The sequence below is a fragment of the Tamandua tetradactyla genome, chromosome 3, assembly GCF_023851605.1.
Source record: "Tamandua tetradactyla isolate mTamTet1 chromosome 3, mTamTet1.pri, whole genome shotgun sequence".
Taxonomy (NCBI): Eukaryota; Metazoa; Chordata; class Mammalia; order Pilosa; family Myrmecophagidae; genus Tamandua; species Tamandua tetradactyla.
In genome coordinates this window covers 29,317,378-29,340,788 of record NC_135329.1, presented here as the reverse complement: position 1 = coordinate 29,340,788, position 23,411 = coordinate 29,317,378, and the positions used below count along the sequence as shown (strand labels likewise).

General features: G+C 35.5%; 1 protein-coding gene across 1 annotated transcript in view; it reads right to left on the bottom strand.

Annotated features, from left to right (window-relative positions):
• Window positions 1–23,411, bottom strand: part of ELP3 (elongator acetyltransferase complex subunit 3) — a 145,085-nt gene that overhangs the window by 27,510 nt on the left and 94,164 nt on the right. Inside the window, exons 12-14 of the mRNA XM_077152883.1 lie at window positions 20,262–20,327; window positions 18,376–18,603; window positions 16,870–16,951 (exon numbers count right to left, since the gene is read on the bottom strand). Coding sequence (XP_077008998.1) covers window positions 16,870–16,951; window positions 18,376–18,603; window positions 20,262–20,327 — 376 coding nt within the window. The remainder of the gene's footprint in view (window positions 1–16,869; window positions 16,952–18,375; window positions 18,604–20,261; window positions 20,328–23,411) is intronic.

Here is a 23,411-nt window from a genome sequence, read left to right as displayed (position 1 = left end):
AGAAAAGCATAAAGAAGAATTTGAAAGATTAAATAGAAAAATAGCAGATCTCACAGAGATGAAAAATACTGTAGATGAAATCAGAAATATACTAGAGACACATGAGCAGATTGAAAGAAGTAAAAGGAAGAATAAGTGAGCTAGAAGACAGAACAACTGAACTCAATTGCACAAAAGAACAAATAGCAAGAAAGATAGAAAAAATGGAACTGGATCTCAGGATGCATCCACTGGATCCAGTGGATCCATCCACTGGACCAAAAGGAGTGCAAATATAAGAATCATTGGTGTCCCAGAAGGAAAGCAGAAGGGAAAAGGCCTGGAAGGTTAGTTGAATAGATGATCAGAGAAAACTTTCCAATCCATATAAAAGACATAAATATGCAAATGAAAGAAGCTCAATGGACCCCAAATACAATAAATCGAAACAGGCATATTCCAAGACATATACTAAACAGACTGTCAAATGTTTAAGAGAAGCTAGAAATCCTGAGAGCAGCTTGAGAAAATCAATCTCTTACATACAAGAGAAACCATATAAACTGAGTTTGCACTACTCAATAGGCACCATGAAGGCGAGAAGGCAGTGGTACAATATAGTAAGTTCCTGAACGAGCAAGGCTTCCAGCCAACAATTCTTTGTCCACACAAGTTGTCTTTTAAAATTGAGGAAGAGATTAAAATCTTCAAAGACAAAGGCGGAAAGAACTGGTCTATAAGAATTGTGACCAATACAAGAAATACTAAAGGGAGTTCTAGTGGCTGGAAAATAAAAAAATAAAAAATGACAGGAGAGGGAGGTCTGGAGGGAGGCAAAGAATTGAAGAGTTCCAGGAAGGGTAATTTAAAGGGTAAAAAGAGAGAGGGGAAAAGAATATATAAATTTGATAAATAAAAACTAAGGGATAAGATGGGAGATTTAATATCTGCTTTCACAGTAATAACTCTGAATGTTAATATACTAAACTCACCAATTTAAAGATACAGATCAGCAGACTAGATTAAAAAATATGATCTAACTATATGCTTACAAGGGATGCATCTTAGACACATGGATACAGACAGACTGAAAGTGAAAGGGTGGAAAAAGATAGTCTATGCAAGCTATAACCAAAAGAAAGCAGTAATAGTTATACTAATATCAGATAAAATAGGGTTTAAATGCAAAGAAGTCATAAGAGACAAAGAAGGACACAACATATTAATAAAAGGGACAATCCAACAAGAAGAATTACAATCATAAATGTTTATGTTCCCAATCAAGAAGCTCCAAAGTACATGAAACAAACATTGGCAAAACTGAAGGGAAGACAGATGTTTCAACAATAATAGCAGAAGACTTCAATACACTACTCTCCTGAAAAGATAGAACAACCAGACAGAGAGGATCAACAAGGAAATAGAGAATTTGAACAATGTGATAAATGAATTAGACCTAACAAATGAATCAGATCCCAAAACACCAGGATATACATTCTTCTCCAGTGCTCATGGAACATTCTCCAGGATAGATCATATGCTAGAACAAAAAACAGGTCTTTATAAATTTATTAAGATTGAAAGTATCCAAAGCACTTTCTCTAACCACAATGGAATGAAGCTGGAAATTAACAACCACCCAAACATTCACAAATATATGGAGATTAAGCAACACACTCTTAAATAATCAGTGGGTCAAAGAAGAAATTGTTAGAGAAATCACTCAATATGTGGTGATGAGTGCAATATATCAGAACTTATGGGATGTGGCAGAGGCATTGCTGAGAGGGAAATTTATTGCCCTGAATGCCTATATTAAGACACAAGAAGGAGCAAAAATTGAGGACTTAACTGCTCACCTGGAGAAATTAGAGAAAGAACAATAAATTAATTGCAAAGCAAACAGGTGAAGAGAAATAAAGATTAAAGCAGAAATAAACAAACTAGAGAACAACAACAACAACAAAATAGAATCAACAAAACCAAAAGTTGGTTCTTTGAGAAAATTAATAAAATTAATGGACCCCTAGCTAGGCTGACAAAGAAAAAAAGAGGAGGATACAAATAAACAAAATCAGAAATGGGAGGGCTAATGTAAACATGGATCCTGAAGAAATTAAAAATATCATAAGCGGCTACTCCAACAAAGCAGACAACTTAGATGAAATGGACAAATACCTAGAAACATATGAACTACTTCCATTGACTCCAGAAGAAACAGAAGATCAACAAACCAATTTCAAGTAAAGATATTCAATGAGTCATCAAAATCCTCCTACAAAGAAAAGCCCAGGACCAGCTGGCTTCACAGGGGAATTTTATTGAATATTCCAAAAAGAACTAATACCAATCCCGCTTAAACTCTTTCAAAAAACTCAGGAAAAAGGAACACTACCTAACTCGTTTTATGAAGCTAAAATAATTTTAATACTAAAACTGAATAAAGGTACTAGAAGAAAGGAAAACTACAGACCATTCTCCCTAACGAACATAGATGCAAAATTCTCAGCAAAACACTAGCAAATCAAATCCATCCATACATTAAAAGAAATACACCACAACCAAGTGGGGTTTATACCAGGAATGTAAGGGTGGCTCAGCATAAGAAAATCAATCAACATAATATATAGCACATTAACAAACTGAAAGGGAAAAATTCCAAGATCCTACTGATTGATATCCAAAAAGCTTTAGACAAAATTCAGCATTCTTTTCTGATAAAGACACTTCAACGGTAGGAATTGAAGGAAACTTCATACCCTTAATATCATAAAGGGCATATATGAAAAGCCATAGCCATCATCTGTAACAGTAAGAAATTGAAAGCATCCCCCCTAAGATTGGGAACAAGACAAGGATGCTCACTGTCACCACTATTATTTAAGATTTATCAGAAGTCCTAGCTAGACAGATCAGGCAGGAGAACGAAATAAAAGGCACCCAAATAGGAAAGGAAGAAATGAAACTTTTATTATTTACAGATGATATGATCCTGTACTTGGAAAAGCCTGAGAAATCTACAACAAAGCTACTTGAGCTCAGAAACAAATTCAGCAAAGTCGTGGGTTACAAGATTAATGTACAAAAATCAGTAATATTTCTATACAGGTAATGACCTGAGGAGACAATTAAGGAAAAAAATTCCATTCAAAATAGCAACCAAAAGAATCAAATACCTAGGAAAAGCTAAATTAGGGATTTTTAGTATACAGAAAAGTACAAAACACTGTTAAAAGAAATCAAAGATGACCTAAGTAGCTGAAAAGACATTCCATGTTCATGGATAGGAAGGTTGAATGTTGTTAAGATGTGAATTTTACCCAAATTGATCTAAGAGTCAATGCAATACCAATGTAAATCCTAACAACCCTACTTTGAAGACATGGAGAAGCTAGTTATTAAATTTATTTGGAAGGGAAAGAGATCTCAAATAGCTGAAGATATTCTCAAAAAGAAGAGCAAAGTGGGAGGACCTAACATGTCCTGATTTTAAAGCTTACTATAAAGTCAGTGGTCAAAATAGTATGGTGCTGGCACAAAGACAGACATATTGACTGATGGAATTGAATCAAGACTATGGAGATAGACCACCAAATCTAGGGTCAACTGCTCTTTGATAAGGCCCCTGAATCCACTGAACTGGGACAGAATAGTCTTTTCAATAAATGCGCATGGGAGAACTGGATATCAATAGCCAAAAGAATGAAAGAGAACCCCTATCTTACACCCTATACAAAATTGAATTCAAAGTGGATTAAAGATTTAAATGTAAGAACAGAACATAAAACTCCTAGAAGAAAATATAAGGAAACATCTTTAAGACTTTGTAATAGGAGATAACTTCTTAAACTTTACATCTAAAACAAGCAATGAGAAAAAATTGATAAATGGGACCTCCTCAAAATCAAAAGCTTCTGTGCCTCAAAGGACTTTGTCAAAAAGGTAATAAGGCAGCAAACTCAATCAGAGAAAATATTTGGAAACCACGTATCAGATACAGGTTTGATATCCTGTGTACATAAAGAAATTATAAAACTCAATAATAAAAAAACAGCCCAGTTATAAAATGGGCAAAAGATATGAATAGACATTTTTCCAAAGAGCAAATACAAATGGCTAAAAAGCACATGAAGAGATGCTCATTTTCATTGGTAGACTAAATGGTTAGGATGATTCTCTGGCCAAAGGCAACTAAAAAATCTGCACAAAATTTAAAATGCTGCCCCTGAAAAAATTAAGACCTTTCAGATAGTTTTAATTATTGGGCCAAGAATAAGGATAAAACCTGAGCTCCAAGAGGCAAGGTAGAGTCTTTCTACCTCAAGAGTGTTTGTCAATTCAGAAAGGGCAGCTGAATCCACAACTGCCAAATTCCCTAACCTTCACACACACCCCACCCCCCCAACTACCCCCCCCCCCCCCCCCCCAACAAAGGGATGCTGTCTATGATCTGGGAGCTTGTAAGACAACTGACAGGCAGAGTTGTTTCAAGGACTCAGAATTGAAGGAGCAGGGGTCTAAATTCAGAGCACGGCAAAGGCACAGATCCCAGCACAATAATCTCTACTCTGAAGGGCTACTCTAAAGGGCTCCATTTTGAAGTGGGGGTAGGGACTGATCCAGTAGGTCATCTAGATGACCTAAGGTAAAGCCTTGGTCCGAGACAATCAGCACTTTTAGATGCCTAGCAAAAGGAAGCACAGATCCTCCCTGGAAGAAGCTATCGTCTAGGTCTAGAAGTATTCTTGAAAGCAATTACTTATTTAATATGTTCGGTGAATGATAAAAGATGATGAATACATGGTGAGACAAGACAATATGGCCAGAAATAACATACCACAGGGATTCCAGATTGGGAATCACTTAACATAGATAGTAAAATAGCTACTCTGCTGACTTTGTGCATGAAGGGCTGAATTTAAGAAGGAATAAAAGCAACTGAATAGAAAAATGGATCAGAAATTACACATTTGAAAAATAAAATAACTGATAGTACTATCTATCAAGCTATCAAAATGAAGTATGGAGGTTGTTCTCAGAAACTCTGGGTATTTATGTGACACCTGATACTCAGAGTTATAACTCTGAAGCTATGAAAGTCAGTAGTACCCCATACAGGAACTGTTTAAAAAGTTGAAAAAGTGATCGGACTTTGAATAGAGATATGAATGAAGCTGATCTGGATAGGACTAAGGTATATCAGGATACAGGGTAAAGGATTGACATGTCTATATTTTAAAGCTTCAACTTCTGTGTTAGACTAAAGGAAGAGATACAACATGTAGGTCTAATATATGCTTAACTAGAGCCCCAGGAAGAAAGGGGAGAAAGAATGAGCTTGTGTCAATACTTGGTGAGTTAGTGGCTGAAAATGACTTAGAATTGATTAAAAAAAAACACATTAATTCACTGATTAAAGAAGACCAATGAAGCACAAGCAAGGAAATCCACACCCAGAAACATCATATCACACCTAGAAACATCATAGTAAAACTAGAAAAAAACAATATGAAATAGATTTTTCTTGTTTCTTTAAATCATAAAAATCAGCCTGAGGTATAGGCTTAAAGACGGATAGCTAACTTCTTACCTGAAGCATTAAAAGCCTAAAAACAGTAGAGATAGAGTTCTCTGATGTTGAAAGAAAATAACTACTAATTCAGAATTCTATACTTTTAGAAAACTTTCTTCAAGAATTAAGCAAAATAAAGACATTCTCATTTAATCAAAACTGGAATAATTTGATATTGGCAGACTCTTAATAAATTTTTCAGGGAAGAAGAAAAGGATGCTTGGTTGCTGCTAAATATTCAGCAGTAGTAAAAAAGATAAATTGTGGTATATTATTAGCATGACAGAATTTGATATATCAATGAAAATGAATGAATTACCTTAGAGATGCAGTAAGGATTGACGAGCAAAGAAAGTGGTAAACATACCAGTAAATCTAAAAGAACATTGACTATATATAAAAATAATTAAGAAAAATGTCTTGCGGTTTTCTTTTTATGGGCCCAAAGATAAACATACAAGAATATTCATAAGCCAAAACTTGAAACTACCCAAACACCCAGCTATTAATTGGGTGGAATTATGGATTATTGTATATCAATAAAAACACATGAACAATAGCTATACACAATGTAACTCAATCTTAAAAACACGATGTTGAACAAAAATATACTAAAATGATTCCATTTAACTAAATTTCAAAAACAAAATTAAATCATATAGATAAGAGGTACATAATTAAATAGTGAACTATAAAGAAAAACAAGGAAGAAAATACCTAAAATATTAGGATACTGGGGGCAGGGAGTGATGAGGCAGGGAATGGGGAGGAGACTGGGAAAGGTCAACAGGGGCACTTCTTGGTTGCTAGTTAAATTCTTGACGTAAGTGGGAGTTTGACAGGCATTTGTTAAACATTTTATGCACTTTCTTGTATGCTTTCTGTATTTTACAATCAACTTTTAAAAATGAAAAAGAACAGAAGACAAAATTAAGTCATTTCGATTAGGTGAATACTTGGTAAAATGGGGAAATAAATTAGTTCTTCATGCATATGGAAAACCAAACAAGAGAACTTAGGTCTAGTGATTCCATTTGGATAAAGAAAGAACATGAAATTATCAATGTGACTTAAAAGAACAAATAATGACATTTAGTTGATCAAGTATTTATTGAGTATGTACTATGAGCCTGGAAATGGAAGAGTTTTATCTCCTGGAATTGCCAAAAAAAGAAAAACTTTGGCCTAATAATTCAGACACTTCAATAACTGAAGAGGGAACTAAATTAGATATTGGGAGATGCACTCCCATTCTTTTGACACTCTCTTGGTAGAACTCAAGGCTGACCTTTATTACTAGTAATGTTTTTGGACTGAATTAAAACTGCGACTTCATACTCCCTCAGCCAAACTTGAAAAGAGAGAGAAAAGTTAAATTTACCTTTTGGAACTTCAATGTCTGTTTTTTCAGATTAGACTAGCAAAAGATTGAGATGATGATTCATGGTCATTTAATTTAAAAAAATTAGTGAAATAAAAACAAATTAAAGAAACTTTTAATTACTTTGGATTCAATTAATCAACTATTTATTAAGTATTTGATATAGGCCTAGCAACATTAATATAAGGCAAATATATTCATTAGTTTCATTCATTTGATATCAAAATGAGTTTATTATATCTCATTGATCTCCTAAGACGATGGCAATATTTCACTCTTCAACGATGCACACTGATGTTGGGAAAAGATTTCTATTCTGTACATTAGAAAATGAACCAATACGCCCAATGACTCTAAATCTTTGAGATGCATAGACTTTTTTTCTGTTCTGTTAAAAAGAAAACCTTCTAAGGCTAATAAATAAAGGCTGTTTGCAATCTTAGCTCTTTAATGTAGTTGACTGTTGCAAGTCATTAATGAATACATGAATACATTATTCTCCATCATCTTTGAAGATCCAGAGAATATCTCAGGAGAGTATAAGATGCAATCTCCTACTCAGCAGCCTACAGGCAACTCTATCCACTGTAAAAGGGCTACACCAAGATAATTACAAAAAACAAATGAGGGCAGGCCATGGTGGCTCAGCAGCCAGAGTTCTCACCCGTCATGCTGGAGACCCAGGATCGATTCCTGGTGCCTGCCCAGGCAAAACAAAACAAAACAAAAACTAAAACAAAGAAATAAAGAGTAAAAGCAGGTAGGCTATAAAGCAGGTATAGAGAATCTAAAAGCAAATATTTTGGTAACTTACAGGAGGGTGATGCTGTTGGATTATCCTATGGTTTTCAGAAGGCTTTGCCCTCACAGGGAGTCTGTGACCCATTATCTGACATAGAAGGGGCCACTATCTTCTCATTCAAAAGTGGAGTGGCTCAGTTCCCACCGGTGCAAACTGTTTGCTAAGTCATTCATCATTCTCACTACTTTGCTCATGTCCACAAACATTAGTGTGCTTCTACAGAATTTAGGGATCCCTTCTATAGCCTCTTTAAAAATAGACTGTACACCTCTGTAGGATCTTAATATGGCTGTATGCAGAAATCCAGTATTTCATGCATGATTGTTCTATAAACCCACAACTTCTCTCATTTAAAAAAGGGTCATACTAGAGTTGGTAAATGCTTAATCCCATTATTATCGGTGTCCTTATAAAAAGAAGAGAAGAGAAAAACACAAGGGAAAATGTCATGTGATAACCGAGGCAGAGACTCAAGTACTACGGACGCAAGCCAGGGAATGCCAAGAATTACTGATCACCTCCTGGATGAGGCAAGGAAGGATTTGTTTCCTTACAGGTTTCAGAGGGAGCATGGTACTACTGATACTTTGGACTTCTAGCCTCCATAAATGTAAGTCATTAAATTTCTGTTGTTTGGAGAAAAATATATAAATTTAGTGAACTTTAAGTTTCATTAAATATCTTCAGGTATTTATGCAGGTAAGGAACACAGAATGAGGGCAGGAGAACTCCAAAGGGAAACTATGAACCTTAGACCAGATGTGGTCTATTTATTCCACAACGTAAAAGGAAGAAATTCATGGCCTATACCACATACCTAAAGCATCAGAAAAAAGTTCAGGTTTGCAAGAGGAATAGTGGAATCTCCTCATGGAAAAGAAACTCTGCTTAGGAAGTATTAGGTGTAATTGTGCTGCCATGTTGGCTATATGAAGATATGATAGAGGGGTTGGGAGAACCCTTGAATATGAGCATGCACAAAGAAAGTCAGTCCTGGGAGAAGTATAAATCAAGCTTCCTGTAAAAAGGGACTGTATGGCTATTAACCAAAGATAATGAAAACATTTTACCATTATAGTGGATATTAGCCAAACATGGCTACCATCAAATATTCTCCCCCTTTGAGAAGCGGAATTTATATTCTCTCTCCTTTAAATTTAGGCTAGTTCAGTGACTAAAAGAATATGGCAGAAGTCACACTGTGGTTGGGAACCTCTAAGATGATGTCCCAAAGATCATCACCTCCTGGTATTCACATCTTGTGGGCCGGACTTATGGTCTTCTAACAAACAGAATATGGCAAAAGCGAAGGGCTGCCATGTCTGAAATTAGATCAAACAAAGACTGGCTTCCATCTTGGAGGAGCTCTCTCTCTCTCTCTGATCACTCCCACTGGAGAAAGCAAGCTGCCACGTGGTGAGCAGCCCTGTGAAGAGACCTACAGGGCATGGTGAGGAACTGTGGCCCTCAGTCCAACAGCTTATGAGGAACTGAAGTCTGTTCAAACCTGCCTGAGTAAAACTTGGAAGTGGAATCTTGAATCTTGAGATGACTAGCCTTGTGAGCCAGATGCACCCAGCTAAGTCACTCCCAGATCCTGACCTACAGAAACAGAGAGACAGTAAGTGTCTGTTGTTTTTAGCTATTGAGTTTTGGGGTAATTCATTCTTAGACTTCTAGGAACAGAATTTCAAAGTCCTGGCAGCTTTTGCTTTCTGGAACTCAACCATTATGCAATGAGAAGCTCACATATGGAAGAGGCAGAAGTCACGCTGAGAAGGACCAAGGTGCTCCTGCTGACACTGTCAACTTAGCACTATGCTACCAACCAGAACTGAGGCCCCAGACATATAGTCCCAGTCAAGCCAACCCTGCCAACTTCCAGACATCTAAGCCAACCCGGCTGAGGTCCCAGACTTCATAGAGCAGAGATGAACCATCTCCATTAAGCCCTACAGAATTTCTGACCCACAAAACCACCGAGCTTAAATTGGCTGTTGTTTTAAGCCACCAAGTTTTGGGATAGTGTGTTAATAATAAAGAACCCAAACAACTGCTAGTTAGGATTAGCTGGTGGAGGTTAACACATGAACTAAAGAATGGATCTGGGGCTCCTGGATTAGTATACCGAACACCCATGATTCATTCATAAATTTAAGACACTGGTGGTGCATAAAGAAATTTTACCCCATGGCCACAGTCGAAAATCCTAAATCTACCAACTACTATCCTGGAAAAGGATGCTAGTAGTTACTAGCATCCCACTAAAGAATAAGAAATTCCTTATATGTCTTGTCAGAATTGGAAATCCCCAAGCTAAAAGGCTCTATAAAACCAGTAGACCCAGAATGTATCTTGGTTATTAGTAAGGAAAACACCACCAATATTTTTTAGTATTATTTAGTAATCTCTGCTTACCCAAAGGGAAAGGATCTGCCAGATCCCTTCTAATAGCTCTAAAATGAAAAGTGTTATCAAATGGAATAAATTAAAGCACTGTCAAGTATTTAGAGAAAAGAACAGACTGAGCATATGAAAATTGCAATGATAAGGAATTGACATTGTAACAATCTACAAAACATCCAATCTTGCCAGACAGCTGGCAGAGAGTAGTGCAACCTAGACTGATTTTTGGAGAGGGCTTGCTCCCTCAAACAAAACAAAACAAAACAAAAAGGCTGTAAAGTAGTCAATATTATACTAAAGGCAGTCATTATCTCAAAGCTCCTAGCCCTCCCAGGAATATTATTAGGAATCATATACCTCTATTCTTCCTCTTAAGAAGCATACAACCATCATTCTCAGTATGGCTGGGAATGATCAGAAGGAGTCTACAAATGTATGTTGTATCAACATTAGCAAGGCTATCCTTTGAGACTTTAACGTACACATTCCTGAAACACAAGAAGGCTAGACTGCATGAACCTGATAATAGCAACGACAATGCCAAGCCAATCCTCAAGGTACCAAGAAGCTACACACCAGTATCATTACCTGTTGCCTAGGAAACTTATCCAAAAGTTATAGGTGCCAACAAGATCACAGCAGTGGAATCTCATTAGTGGCCTATTCAGGAATATTTGAATAATATACATTAATTGACATAGTCATATGATACCTGTTGAGGGATGGATCTAATGCACTTGGTAATAATGTACTACAAATCAGTACACTGTCTCATCTACAAGTGAGTAAATGTCAAGTCATGGAATAAAGATTCCTCAGAGGATCTATGCAACAATGCACACCATGATACAGTTACAATATAGATACCGATTAGCAATCATGCAGCTAATTTGTTATTGAGCAAAATAGTATTCTATGGCATCAATGCTGGTCTGAGTAAGAATGATGCAGAAATTAAGAAAGTTTTTATAGTAAAGGAATATTTGATACTGTATCTACAGTCTTCAAAAAAATTTAATAATGATCACACAAAAAAGATCCTATTGGGACAATGTATCAGAAAAGAAACACATATGATCACTGCTGGCACTTCAAAATGGAAGAAACAGAGGAATATATAAAACTCAGACAGTAAGCTTTTAATTAGGAGATTACTAGGGAATAATTTATTAAAAAGCTAAATTATGTAAAGGGATGAAGGAACAAATTGTCTTTTCCCTTCCTTTCTGAGAAGTACTTTATTAAGGTATAGATATGTGCGAGTGCAGGCTTTCTGTATCCATTAGCAATCAGAGAGCTCAAAACGAGGGAAAGCTTTTCTATGCATTTTGGTAAAGATTATGAGTCCATTTTATCAGACAGATCTAGTTACAAATGTACCCTCCATTTCATCTACAACCTTCTCCTGAAACTGAGGAATATGTATAATAGCCTAGAAAACAGGAAGATTTGGGGGTTCTGTATTAAATCTCAGCTACTTGTAATTTAACAAAATGAAACAACCATCATTTTCTGCTCTTTTATCATTTTATTAATTAGTGGTTCTGGGATACACGACCATTAATTTCAGTCCCAGTTTGGTTCACAGAAGGCATAGGTACATTGAATGTTTGACTAGTGGGAATTGTAGATGCAGCGTTAGGGACATTTAACTCCCTTTCCCTTCTTCTTTGGCTTTATTAATAAGTTTAAAGCAAAGGGCTATCATTCTCTGACTACAATGGTCTCTGTCAGCAACCATTCAGACAGTTCCCTCATTTCTCAGCCCACTGTGAGATCTACGAGCCTTGTACAATTCTTGGCCAATGGCCATATTAATTTTCTACTTGAAAGAACACAAACAGAATACTGCTTATGACGAAGGTAGTAGGACGAGCTTGGGGAATAGCTGCTCTTCTTACCGCATAGCAATTAGTTCAGCAAATAGAAACAGTAACCTGACTGAATCTGATATCTAGCCAAAATTGCCAAAAGGAAAAAAAATCATTCTGTTGGGGGTATTAAACGGATTTTTAAATGGCAGCTATCAACAGTTATATTTGCCCTTTTGAAAATGATGCTGGCAGTTCTGACATCAGAGATCCCCAGTTTCCATGGTGATCATTAGTGATGGTATTTCAAATGTGTTGTTGTGATTAGGTTCTAAAGTAATCCCTTGCATTTTACACCATTAAGAGTGGGATGAGAAAAGCTGCTTCATCTTAACATATTTAAAACAAAGACTACTGATCATCCAAGTAGACAGGTACCATAACTTTTAAGTAAATAAGGTTTATTAATCTGAAATAGATGTGTTCACAGACGATACATAGGTAAACTGGTGAATGATATTAAAGTACATGGACTTAATGGGACTAATTAGTTGCTTATTTAGGAGCAATTAACTGTTATTTCCTACCTATACATTGTTTTATAAACTGGTTGTTCGTATAGCACTGATTTATCCATTTTTATATATATAAAAATGATATTTTACTCTGAAGTAATTAATCCTGTGTGGAAAATAATGTGGAGTCTAAAAAACTTATCTTTTTTTCAGTTAAGGACAATCAGAGGGATGAAGGCTAAGTTAACCCCCCAGCTCATAATGAACATTCCTTAAAGGCAAGGGCATTTTCTCTTATTTCCATTATATATCCCTGAGGCCTGGTCCCTTGTACATATTAGACACTCCATACATATCACTGAATTTGATGTTGGACAAGCTAAACATTTCATGTTTGCTTTGTTTTATTTTTCACACTTATGAGTTGTTGGTTAAAAACTTTCAAACACACGGTTTACTTACTAAGCCATCTATATGTATTTTGAAAAAAACATACATGGAATAAACCTAAAAAGCCTATCTTTTTAAGAAAGTGGTTAATTTGACACTGGTAAATGAGGAAATAATCAATTTTCTCAAGTGGTTGTCAAGATAGTCTCTCTCTCTCTCTTCTTTTACATGGGCAGGCACCAGGAATCAAACCCAGTTTCTGGAATGGCAGGCTAGAACTCTGCCAATGAGCCACCACGGCCCGCCCAAGGTAGTCTTTTAAAAATGATAAAGCACCTATAAAATACAGAGTATATTATGCCTTCTCAAAGAAAACACATTGGAAAAGCTTAGATAACTTGCTTTTTTTATAGGAAAAAATAAAATGCATGGAGTCTTTCTGACTAGTGATTCAAATTAGATCTACCCTGTAGTTAATAATATTGTCTAGAGGCAGAATTGAAGATTACTACCCAAATAACAAAGAAAATCTGCTGGTGAGGTGAAGGGATATTGCAATGAATCAGAATGTAATTAAAAAAAGAATTCTACACTCACAGTAACCAAAGAGATAAATGATTCTAGTAGTCCTTATTCAGGCTACTAGTTAAGCCAGGATAGAATATCTGGACCATCACTGTGTATGACATAAAAAAGCCTACAGACCCAGAACAAGGATGGATTTACAAACTGAGGAAAATGTCAGAAGAGAACACAGTACAATTAGGTCACAAAGTACCACTAATTGTGACCAAAGTTTATATGAATCTACAGATTGTGGATAGGATTAGCTATCTATAGGAAACTTTTTAAAATTATTTTTTACTGATATATATTATATATTCACAAACCATATAATCATTGAAAGTGGGTCATCATCATCATGGTTCACAGTAGAATCAGCAATGGTTCACAATATCATCATATAGTTGTGCATTTATTATCAGTTGACTTTTTTGTGAAAAATTGCATATATATAAAAAAAGCAATCAATTTCAAAGCACATCATAATTAGTTATAGAACAGATTTCAGAGTTTGGTATGGGTGACAATTCCACAATTTTAGGTTTTTACTTCTGGCTGATCTAAGATACTGGAGACTAAAAGAAATATCAATATAATGATTCAGCAATCATACTCATTTTGTTAAACCCTACCGTTACTGTATAACTCCACTGTCACTATAGGAAACTTTATCATCATAATTATCATTGTTAAGTACCCAACTTACAATGAGACTGAGATCAATTCTGATGAAACTGAAGGGCCTCTTGATACATCAGAGAAGAATCTACTTCATAATCAGTAAAATATAATTGGTCATGTTGAGCTCTATTTAAAAGGGGTTCAGATACTAAGATGCAGAATCCTACACTATTGGGCTGTAAAACATAATCTAACCCAACTGTTTTAAATAAGAAAACAAAGTCCTCTGGAGATTAAGTGAAATTATCCAAGATCACACAGAGAGCTAGTGGCAAAGCAGGAATGGTAACTTGGCCACTGACTCCGAGTCAGTATATTCCATATATCTTATCTAACAAAGTATTGTGAATGAAATGTGGCACATGAACACCAGTCCTATCATAAAGAGATTTTTTCATTCTAAGGATCAACTTATGATTTATGGTTTAAACTTATGGTTCTGTTTAAATTTTTTACAAAAAAACATTCTACAAAAGTGCACAACAGTATTCAAATCAGAAAGGTCAAAGTCAAAATAAACAAACATGCAATGAAAATAACACAAAAAACTTTTTACAGCAATAAGCATTTTAAATTTGTCCTCCTTGAAAGTTTTGAATAATGGACCCTCTGAGGTATCTGATTCGGAAACTCAAATAGAGCAGTTATCTATTGCTAAATTAGAGAATTAAATTAGATCATCCATACAGCAAATGTTTATGGATTTTTCATTTAAAGGATGATCACAGCTAAGGAGTCAAACAAAGTCTAGGTCCTATGGGGTTTCTGCTATACAGAACAATGGTGGGGCTGACAGACATAAGTGAAAAGAAGTAATGCTTCCTCCCTTTATCAGAATTCATTTTAGTTTCAAGAAGGTATACTAAGGCTGCTGTAACAGAAACCTGTTGGTCAAAAGAAATCCTTTTGTAGAAATTCAGTTACCTATTGTATCAGCTAACAAGGAGATGGGTTCCCTCAGGTTATTTTGAGGAAGTCTCTTGCTAGTTATTTTAAAAAAGTAACTTTACAAGCAGAGGATCTAAAACGGAGCTATTATTTAGATCATGATAAAAAGCTAGAAAGAGAGCAAATGCTGATTTACACTTAGAAAGACACCCTATTCATAAAAAGCAGAAACTGAAGCTCATATGAGGAAGCGAGTATGATCTCAGGCAAGTCAGGGCTCACTCTGCATGCAATTTCTAAAAAGAGACAGCTGTCATGAAGGTAAATGATAAAATGTAGAATAGTAATAGAATACTGAAGCTCTTCAGGAGGAAAAATTGATTATGTTACTAGAGACACCAAATGATCACTGGACTGCATATTAGATCTTGAGAGTGAGGGCACTGCCGGGGTCAGAGTTGTATCATTACCCTAATGGTTTGGAAGAGAATACTAAATCTTGCCACTGAAAGTGTGGTCTGAAGACAAGCAACATAGGTATTACCCTGGAGCTCAAAAGAAATGCAGGATCTCAGACCCCACCCCCAGACTTAATGAATCAGAACTTGTATTTTAAACAAGTTCTCCAGGTGATTCACTAGTACACTGAAGCTTGAGACAAAACTCTGTACTGAAAACACTGTCAGTGCTTTGAGCCAAAGGGGTGGCTGAAATTCCAGGTGATATCAACCCTATATAGATGTATCTAAAGCAAGAGTTCCAACTTAGTTCTGGCCCATTTCCTAGTACTTCTGGTCAACCACTGGTCTAACAGTTGAGAGATAAACACTTTTTATTACAGATGTCAGTACTGATCAGTTGAACCTCATTTAATTACATCTCCTTTAGTGGGATTAAAGATAATAAAAGTATACATATTAAGCTAGCCACACTAAGAAATGCCAAAAACTATAATCAGACTAAATAATTAAATGAGGCTAGATCATTACATTTTCATAATTATAGTCATTAAAACCTGGGCATGGGTATTAATTTACTGATCTGCAACAACTTAATGATTTTAAAAACCTCATTTCAACTTTCACTTTCAAAAAAGATTATGGTTTAGTTTTTTTTTCAGGAATGCAGTATGGAGAAAAAAATAAATCCTGGAGGAAAAACAAACTAAACTTTGATCATGGTTTTTAAAATGTTACCTTCCTACTGGGAATAACATTTTTTGTGAGTAACATTCTTTATATACTAAAGATAAAGAGTAGGACTGAAAAGGTATAAAGAATATTTCTTACTCCCCTCATACCAGAATTTCCTTTTCATGCCTATTTTTCCAATTATCTGATGTCCTAGATAAGGAATGGGAAACTTCCAAACAGGGGAAAGCTGGTCACCAGGAGAAAAGTAATTGAGAACAATATTTAAGAAGGAAAAAACTGCCTTTAAACATCTTGTGCCCGCAAATGAAATTCTACTTTAATTTTCTGGACAACAATAATGATAATCTCCATATTTGTTTACTTGTTTCTTTGATCTTTATCATCAAATTCCATCTTTTTCAGATAGAGTAACTGGGTACAAATCAGGAAGGTTGAGTTGACCATATTGACTAGTGGGACAAATGGTAAGAATGAAAGGATTCAGATTAGTGATCTTAGGATAAACTGTCCTGTCATTCAGAGATGGAATGTTTCTGAAAGCTCTACTTCACCAAACTGTTTGCATGAATTTTCTTCCTGTTTGCACACAAATCCTTCACCATTCAGCTCTACCCAATTCTGAGTGTAATAATGATAAATAGAGGCAAGAGAGGACTGAAGTAGTTTCAACTGTGGTTCCAACTTAAAAATGTCAGTAAATCATGAACTTTGCCCTCTCCCAAATACCTGAAATAACAGCTATTTTCCCAGATCCATGTTCTTCTCTAGCAATTTTTTCTGCTTCCTCCATCAACAGCATGCCGAATCCCTACAATGAGCAATTGAGGAGGGTAGAGAATTTAGAAGGAAAAGAAATCCATTAAGAGGGGTCTATAATACAGGTTATAATTTAGCAGCTGCTAAAATCTGTTCAAATAAGAATGATGAACCATTTATGGGAGTACAGAAAGTGAAACCATTTAATTATACCACAAGCACACAGTGGCAGAATAGTAAAAAAAAGATGTTATTTTGCAATAAGAGCCACCAAAAGTTCTTTATGAATGATGTAATCTGGTCAAAGCAAGGAGGTGATTTCCTCACAATTTCTGTTCCTTTTTAGTTAAGTTCTAGGCAATCCCCAAGTGATGGAAGTCTGGGGCATTTAATCTTTCTTTTATTAGTGTCACCTTCAATTTCCAAGTGCCAGTTGACACTGGGCAAAATTCTAATCACCAATTTTTGAGCTTACCGATTATGCTGGTTTGAAACAGTTATGTACCTCACAAAAGGCCACGTTCTTTTAATCCATTTTCGTGGGTGCAGACCTATTGTGGGTGGGACCTTTTGATTAGGTTGTTTTAATTGAGATGTGACCCACTCAATTTGAGCTGGGTCTCAATCCTTTTCTGGAGTTCCTTCTGAGAGTATAAAAGACAGAAAACCCCAAGATAATAGAGAGAAATAGCCAGAGAAAGCTGAGAGAGAAAGGCCCCCAGAGGATCTGAGACAGCCACTGAAACCAGAACCCAGGAGAGTAGGAATAGCAGACACTGCCATGTGTCTTCCCATGTCACAGAGGAACCCTATATGCCAGCAGCCTTTCTTCAGAGAGGGTATGTTCCTCTGGATGCCTTAATTTGGACATTTTCATGGCCTTAGAACTATAAATTTGTAAACTAACAAATCCCCATCATTAAAGCCACCCTATTTCTGATATGTTACATTCTGGCAGCTTTAAACAAACCAAAACACCTATATTCATGATTAGTTGGTTTTAATCCATTTATTACTGAAATTTTAAAAAGTTGTTATTTATTTAATTTTGGTTGTCTGGGGGTGGTAGTGGAATAGGGTTTCACTATACACAGTATAGTTTACATTTGTGAAGTGCTTTAATATTTTATAAATGCTTTCATAGCATCATCTCATTTGATCCTATAATAGGATAAATCTTGAAATTGCTGATAATAGATTATTTCTGGGTTTCAAAAATGACAATTTCCTTATGATTCAGTCTACTTGAATCTCTCTCAATTTGTTCCTTCCACCCCACCCTCAAACACCAAAGGGATGCAATTTAGAGAGAAAACATCTCTGAACAAGTATATATTGGTTCCTCTGTTTTGTTATTTCTCTCTCCCCTTTCCCCTTCTCTGTCTCTTCTCCCATTCTCACCCCCATTCCATTTCTCTTTTCCTACTATGACTTATAATTAAGAAACTGGCCAAACAGAAATGGAATACAGAATACCTGATGCTGAAATTTAGTAGGATCTCTACTATTCACAGGGACTACACTTCCATACACATGCAGCTCTCGGACTATGGAAACACCTCCACCCAATTCAAAACGGAAGGTTTCTTCTGAACACTTTCGTAACCGAAGAAGGCCAATCAAAATGTCTTGATCTGGGTCTTCATATGACAAGAATGTTTCCCAGCCACCATTTGCAACATAATCTCGCCTTACCAATTCAACCTGTGTAATAAAAAGCCACAAAAATATTTTTCAAAAATCAGAGAACAAAGTTCATTTTTATAATTATGTTATTTGGTTAATATCCACAGTTGAGGATAAAGAAGGAAAAATAATGAAATTTTACAGTTATATTTTTTGTTATTTGGTTAATATCCACAATAGGAGATAAAGAAGGGATAATAATGAATTTACATTTATATTCCTAAGTATCACTGATTAAATAAGAGTTCATGCCTTATTCATGGATTATTAAGAAAGGAAAACAATTTTACATTCCACAAATATCTGAACTTGAGATTCTTGTATTAAAATCTTCGATCTGCTATGAACAGTTTCTAAGTTAAATAACAAATTGTACCACATATGGAGCTCTTGGTAGCACCCCACTGGCAAGACCCTCAGTGCTCAATGTTTCATTCTGTAGTCTTTATCTCTTCCACTAACAGCTGCTTTTGGGAAAAAAAAATGTGATTTTGGTAACTTGTTCCTTGATGGGCTCTTAATAAAGTATGGTATCCCATGGGGGATTTAAAACATTATTCCTAGTTACAGAATAAAAACATTAAAGAAAATTCAGTCACTAGAGAATAGCTTTTGTGGGAAAGCTTCTGTCATAGTGATCTAGGTAGGTTTCTGACTCTTCAATCCTTTGCTTAAGTGGCCCCTGAATTCTGCATAAATGTATGTAACAACACACAGACAGATAAACAACATATATGGACCTGGTTGCCCCCAGATACATGTAGTAAATGGGTATATTATACCCCTACTGAAGTGAACAATTCAGACCAATACTTATATTCCTTCTCAATTTAATGTTCACTAAATTGGACTGCAGAAGAATTTGGAAAAATAATTAACTGTGCTTGTGTTTACTTTTTCCCTCAAAACAACGCAAATGAGAAAAATGTCAAGGAAATAAACAATTCATGTTGAGAACAGAAATATCAAAGCAGATAGCATTTATTACAATTTTTCTCAATTGGGATTCCATAAGGGTTTCTCCTGTGGACAATTAAACCCCATAGAAAATCTTGTATGTAGTTAGATATTCTAGATGTACAGTAAAGAACTAAATTCAGTATATACAAAGAATGGCTGGGTATTAGGCTTAATTTTTTTGGAATACCTGTTGATAAAGGCTTATCTATTTGTCTGATTATCACTAATGGGAAATAGTTTAACAGTTGCACACAAAGAGATAAGAGATCATAACCTATTCCACTGTTCAACATGGCAATCGTTAGACATATTTGCCTTTTTACATTTGAATTAATTAAATGAAATAAAAAATAGAGTTCTCCTCAGTCATAATAGCCACATTTCAAGGGCTCAATAGCTACATGTGGTTAATGGCTACCATAATGGGCAGCGCAGATTATACAACATTTCCAATACTGCAGAAAGTTCTACTGGATGGTGCTGGTCTAGAATGAGGGTCAGACTCAGTTTTTTGAACTTGTTCTTTTAAGGACTCAGTAACTGTCTTATTTAACTTTCTGGGCTTGGTATTTATGCCCAATGCTCAATCATTCTTCGTTGTTGGTTTACTCGATAACTTCTAGGGTTCTGTCCCACTCCTAAGAAGGTACGGGTGGAGGCTCGGTTAAAGATCAAAGAACAGATCCTACCTTCTCTATAAATAGAAAAAAACTAACCTGGTATGGTCGTACTTTATGATGAATTTCCTGGATTCCAACCTCTCTGGTTCTCACATCTCGACACTGCCGGAAAAAAAAAAGGGAGGGGGGAGGGGGAGGGAGGGCAAATATAAAACTGATAACTAATTCAATTTTTATTTAAACCTCTCCATTAAACTCTAAACTCTAAAGTTTGGACATAGTCTACACTGAAATAAAATAATTTCAAAAAGAAGTTATCTTTAATACATTTGAGGACAGAGGGAAATAAAATGGGATGGAAATGTCTGAAGTAGTAAAATGTCCTTCCTGCCTTGGAAATAAGTTTAGAGTTAGAAAGAGACCAATATATAATATAATCTCAGAAGTAAAGAGCCTAAGTCATTAAATTAGAAAACAGTTTTGCCCAGAGGATATAACTGTACCCGAATGTGCTACTAAAACAACACATATAGGAAAGTAAAAAACATAAATTTTTAAAAATTCTTCACCATTTTGTGGCAATTAACATTTTTAGTATCACCATATTTTTACCATTATAGAAATGTAAAAAAGTTGAATATTGAAGATTGCGATTTATTTTTGTAAGGAAGGGCAGGCAGGCAGACAGGGAGGGAACTGGGGAAGGAAGAGAAAGGAGGAGGGAGGGAGGGAGGCACCTAGAACTATTTATTATACAATCTGAACCACAATCATGAATGGCTCTTTGAGTACCCCAGAAGACACAAAGATGCCTCCAGATGATGTCAATGCAATGGCTGGTCTGTATGGCCAAGGATATGTGCTGCACCTCTCACTTCTATTCCACAATTTAGGGTGCACTTAATATAGCCTTACATTTATAATTAGAGAATCTTTACATTAACCAATGAAATGTACTACGGTATATTTTTCTCTATAGAACAAACCATAAAAATTATTATCAGGATTCTAACATTTCCACCACTGAGGAAAGATAACTCTAGGAACTTTGTTAATGTCACAGCAAGCTTTTCTACTTATAATGCCTTTATGAAGGACTACTATATACGCACAGAATTTCATAAGGCAAAAAAAAGGGTTCACTAGTCAGTCCTATAAAAACAAAACTATTTCTGTGGCCTGGGAACCAGTTTAAGATAATAATATATGCTGATGTGGACTCCAGGAAATTTGGTAAACAAAATTGTATAGCAAAAATGATCATAAATCACTGTAATTATTAAATTTAGATGACTTTTAGCTATAGTTTTTCTATAGTAGCTTGCATGTCAATGAAGTATAGTTACATGTTTCTTTTTTTTTTAATTAGAGAAGTTGTGGGTTTATAGAACAATTGTTCATAAAATAAAGGGCTTCAATATAATACCCTATTATTAACACCTTGAACTGGTGTGGTATATTTGTTATAACTGATAAGAGTACATTTTTATAATTGTATTATTAACAATACTCCATGGTTTAACTTAGGGTTCACTGTTTGTATACTGAAGTTCCATGAATGTATTTTTCAAATTTTATTCTAGTAACATCTATAAAACCACAATTTTTCCTTTTAACCACATATAAATATATAATTCAGTGCTGTTAATTAGTCACAATTTTGTGCTACCATCCACTGTCCCAAACATACACACTTTACATTTTAAGCTTTAACGTCCTATTTCCCTACCCCCACCCCATCCCCTGCTAACCTACATTCTAAACTCTGACTACGAGTTTACTTATTGTAATTATTTGATATTACTGAGATCATATAATATTTGCCCTTTTTCTCCATCTTATTTCATGCAACATGGTTATTTTCAAGGTTCCTCTATGTTGATGCATATATCAATGCTTTACTCCTTTCTAGGGCCAATAAAGGAATATATGCTGTATTGGTTTGGAACTGCATGTACCCAAAAAACCATGTTCTTAAAGCTAATCCATTCCTGCGGGTATAAGCCTATTGGAAGTATGGTCTTTGGATGAGGTTATTTCAGTTAAGGCATGGCCCAGGGTGGGTCTTAATCCTCTTACTGGAGTACTTTATAAACAGGATGACTACAACGAGAGAGAAAGGAAGCCATTGGGGGCAAGAAGCTGAAATCAAGGGAACCTGGAAAAGAAGGGAGAGACCAGCACATACTGCTACATGCTCTGCCATGTGCCAGAGGAGCCAAGGACCACTGGCAGGCAGAAGAAAGCATTACCTTGACGATGCCTTGATTTGGACATTTTCATGGCCTCAAACTGTAAGCTAATAAATTCCCATTGTTTAAAGCCAGCCCCTTTCATGGTAACTGCTGTAAGCAAGCTTAGGAAGTTAAAACGCATATATACCACATTGTATTTATGTATTCATCAGTTCATGGACATGTGGGTAGCTTCCACCGTTGAGCAATTTTAAATAATGTCACAATGAACATCAGTGTGCAAATATCTGCTCAAGTCTCTGATTTTAATTCTTTTAGGTATATAGTGAGAAGTTCTGAGGAACTGCCAAACTTGTCTTCCACAGCAACTAAACCATGTTACATTTTCACCATCAACAAATAAGTCTTCCCATTTACATATTCTCTCCAGTACTTAATTTTTTTTGCTTTTTAAATAGTAGCCATTCTAGCAGTATGAAATGGCATGTCACTGTGGCTTTCTGAAAAAATGTATTTCCTTTATTTGAGAAGTTTACAGAACAATCATGCATAACATGCAGTATTCCCATGTACCACCCTATTATTAACACCTTGCATTCGTGTGGAACACTTGTTAAAACTGATTGAAAGGATGTTTTTATAATTGTACTTTTAACTATAGTCTATAGTTTAACTTAGGATTCACTGTTCATGTTGTGCAGTTCCATAGAATTTTTTAAAGGTTTTATTCTAGTTACATCTATACAACCTAAAATCTCCCCTTTTAACCATATTCAGATATATGTATTTCAGTGCTGTTAATGACATTCACAGTGTTGTGCTACTATTACCACCCACTACTACCAAAACATTTCCATCATTCCCATAGAGTTCCTGAACATTTTAAACCGTGTTTCCCGTTCCCTATCTCAACCACATCCCTGGTAACCTATATGCTAGATTCTGACTCATAATTTATTTATTCTAATTATTTCTTATCAGTGAGATTATGCAATGTTTGTCCCTTTGTGTCTGATTTATTTCACTCAGTGAGTCAATCTTCAAGGTTCAT